The 3,346-nt window shown below is 37.9% G+C and overlaps 1 protein-coding gene across 1 annotated transcript in view; it reads right to left on the bottom strand. All coding sequences in view use genetic code 11, as the record gives it.

The window, feature by feature from the left end:
- Positions 1-2,351: 2,351 nt before the first annotated feature.
- The window catches only part of EGR_11122 (antigen protein), a gene marked incomplete at both ends in the record, with an annotated part of 1,921 nt that continues 926 nt past the window's right edge, over positions 2,352-3,346 (bottom strand). The window contains 2 exons of the mRNA XM_024500369.1: positions 2,352-2,446; positions 2,514-2,816. Of these exons, the coding sequence (XP_024345217.1) occupies positions 2,352-2,446; positions 2,514-2,816 (398 nt within the window). The remainder of the gene's footprint in view (positions 2,447-2,513; positions 2,817-3,346) is intronic.

The following is a 3,346-nucleotide window of genomic DNA, read 5'->3' as shown; positions in this document are numbered from 1 at the left end:
TACTTCTTACCACCACGAAGTTGTTAGATTTATTATAAGTTCGCTCATAAATTTATGTATCAGTAAGTATTGAGTAGAGAGACAAATGTGACCCAAATAGAGGTTGTTTAAATCAAAAGCGAGGTGAATGGCAACATTTTTAATTCAAAGATATGATTGTAATATTTTTGCATAGAGAGGTATATATTATTAATTTATCCGAAGTTCATTCATGCAAACTTACATTTTAGCATTCACAAATTTTCTTTTAGTGTCACATGTTGTCAAATTTACGTTTTAATTTTTCACAGACTATGGCAACCATAAAAGACCATACCGTTCCCCATCCTATTACTTTATCCATCCATTAGTTAACAATGAAGTTCCCTTGCATATGCAATATTTTTCATTTACTCCAATAACGTGTTCGAATGAATATAGAAATTAATAAGTAAAATTGTAAGAAACATATGTCAGAAAATGAAAACGGTAGGAATATATGAGCATTCGAAGTGGAAAACAAATTAGAAGATGGAATGGTGATCTAGTGATGGCTGCTGCATACCTTTCTCAACCCATTTCCTCATTTATTCAGCCAAGAAACATTCATTCATCCACTAAATAAATCTTCCAGTCACTCATTTATTTATTTAACTACTCAACCATTGCTCAATCTCTATGGCCTTTCTTTACACATCCAAAATAGGCCATTTTCAGTCTTTGGGTAGAGTGAATATATTTATTAAAGAAAAATAGAGACTGTTGAAGGAGCACCTCACTAAGCAAAAATTGTGAGATATATAAGTAGGGGTAACCTGAGCAGAATAAAGAAAACCAGGAATCCTTTGAGATCAAGCGACTGGACACATGCTTCCTTACAGATGCTAAGTTGGAATAAAAATGAAGCAAAATTTTGAATTTTTCAAATATTGTTGCCCGAATTTGGGTCCTGCCTCAGAATCGTATTGCAATCATATCGCACTACTCTGCGGCGTCGAATATCATCTCTTTTATATGATGTTCCGTTAGAAATGGGTAATTGCAATGTGAATAAAAGTTGACCTTAGTTTGATTATACCGCCTTTTCGCAATGTCTTTGTCTTGACACCTTTTCCTACTCTTTTTTCTCGCATTTGTCTCCCCAACTTGGCAAAACCAGTGATGAATATATGAGTGGTGGACATAGCACTTCAACATTCACCGCAATATCATTACTGAAATCCCTAGAAAACGGTCTTGTTTTAACTTCACAGTTAGCCATTTACTACAGGTTAGACTAAGTCAATCAGTATGTTGGAGTGCATATGTAGGGGTAGCTGGACCTCTACACACCATATCCATTTATCAATTGTTTGTTGGTCTTCCACACCTTGGCTTGACAAAGTATCCTGGAGGAGTGGTCAAAGCTGCACAGTTTGTTCGTGGGAATGCCTAGTGCTAGCCTTATGCAAAAATACAGTTTTAACCTCTGACCTCTCAGAGAAAATGAATGAAAGTTGCGACCAAATTACACTCGTCAAGACTAAGATTAAAGAAATTATGGGCCATCTAAAGCCCTTTAAAATTAAACGGAGTTGACGCAAAGCTGTTAGCTAATATACAATAGTTAAAGGGGTACGAATTTAATGACACCTTACAGACTAGATTTTCCTCCTCCAACCCCAAAACAGCCATCTTTTACTACCACAAAATAGAATTGAGGAATTCAACGCCTTTCTGATTTTTGTTGCATAGGTGAATTTAGAAAGGAGTGGAAACTGCACCTAGTGGCAGAAATTCCATTTATCGGAATAGAGGCCAATTAAATTCACATGGTGTGGATATTAAATGACGCATGCGTGGCTCTTTTCTTCTTGGTTAATGGACCACCGACTACGAGCAAAAATTAAGGCCCAGGATTGCTCTAAACTGGAATGTAAATGCAGGCTCTGGCGCGAGTTTTGCCATTGGTGTAATATTTGATGAAATGCCAACCAGATGATCCGAGTAGCTGAGGTTTTGACCTTTCGCATATGACAGAACTAAACTTTATGTTAAAGTGGGACCTCTTTTGCATAAAAATTAGGCGATTTGTGAAGGTAATTTTATATAAAGCACAAGAGTATAGCCGCATTTCATTCCAAGTCATGAACCATTTTTCGAGCCATAATAGCTGAAGCAAGCGTGACAAAAATAAAATGAACATAACAAATTCCTTTATTTTTCTATCAGGAGTCACCCAATCAGAGAAGTTACACTGGTGTTGATGTTGCCTTGCCTGTGCCACGGAAGCCTATAATAAAGAAAGCATAAACTTGCTGTAACCAAGCAATTGGCTTTGATTTTGGATGTAAATAGGGAATTTGCTAGTATGCACTGACTTGCGCGACTGCTCAAGCAAGGACTACTGCGATGCAAACAAACACTAGTGCAGAGATTACGGAGGTTAAGGCAGATGCACTAGTTGTGTCAACGCTTTTTTCCGTTCCTAAGTAAATAGACACGTCATCAATTCGAAATGAAGATGCACATCATGATCAAGCCTACTGCCTTACCAGTGGGCTTTGTTTCAATTTGTCCCTTTGACGATTTAAGAAGGTCGTGTTTTCTGAGTACCTCCATAGTCACATTATATAATGTCTTAGGATATAAACCATCAAGAGCGAGTTTCCCAAGCTCAAAATCCTCTTCTTTACGTTTGGGTGAAGCAACCGAAGAAGCTGGCTCTGCAATTAGTGCAATTGAGTCCGCGTAGTTTGAACTTAATTTTTCGACTTCCCATTCTAACTCAATTGTGTGAGGCCCCACTTCACCCCAATGGAAGTGTTTCGGAAGTTGACTGATGTCTTTCTTTTCCCCTGAAATAAAAAAAGGTAAAACGTGGCTTTTGGTGAAATGTTGCTGACGTGCCGAATGAATTAGGAATTGAAATGCGGAATATTTACTGCTACCCTAATAGTAATGGCAGAGGTGGTGAACAGCATGACTTTGCCATTTTGTCCTTAAGATGCGATAATTAACTTACATGTTCCACTAGGAATAAGTGTTAGTGAATATCAGCACTTGACTTGGTGGTGTGCATTATGATCACATATGTGGTTGGAGAAGTATGTCATGTAAACATAGATGGAGGTACTACGTGTTAGGCTGCAGTTGTATGCCTCACACCATTCGGCCCAGTAGATGGTATTTGCATTTTACCTTTCCATCCATTGCCTATTCAAACACAATGCACCAAAGAGTTGATTTGAATGGCCACTGGTTGAAGCACCAAACTCATATTAAAACTTGCAGTATCATCAGTGCATGTGTCAATCAAAATGAAAACCGGTTACTGCTTCAAGTGATGTGTTTACACTGCACTCAATGCATACTATGAGACAGTCAT

The sequence above is a fragment of the Echinococcus granulosus genome (genome assembly GCF_000524195.1).
Source record: "Echinococcus granulosus chromosome Unknown EG_S00395, whole genome shotgun sequence".
In the NCBI taxonomy this organism is placed as follows: Eukaryota; Metazoa; Platyhelminthes; class Cestoda; order Cyclophyllidea; family Taeniidae; genus Echinococcus; species Echinococcus granulosus.
Note: the sequence above shows the minus strand (reverse complement) of the source record. Positions and strands in the feature narration are given on the sequence as shown.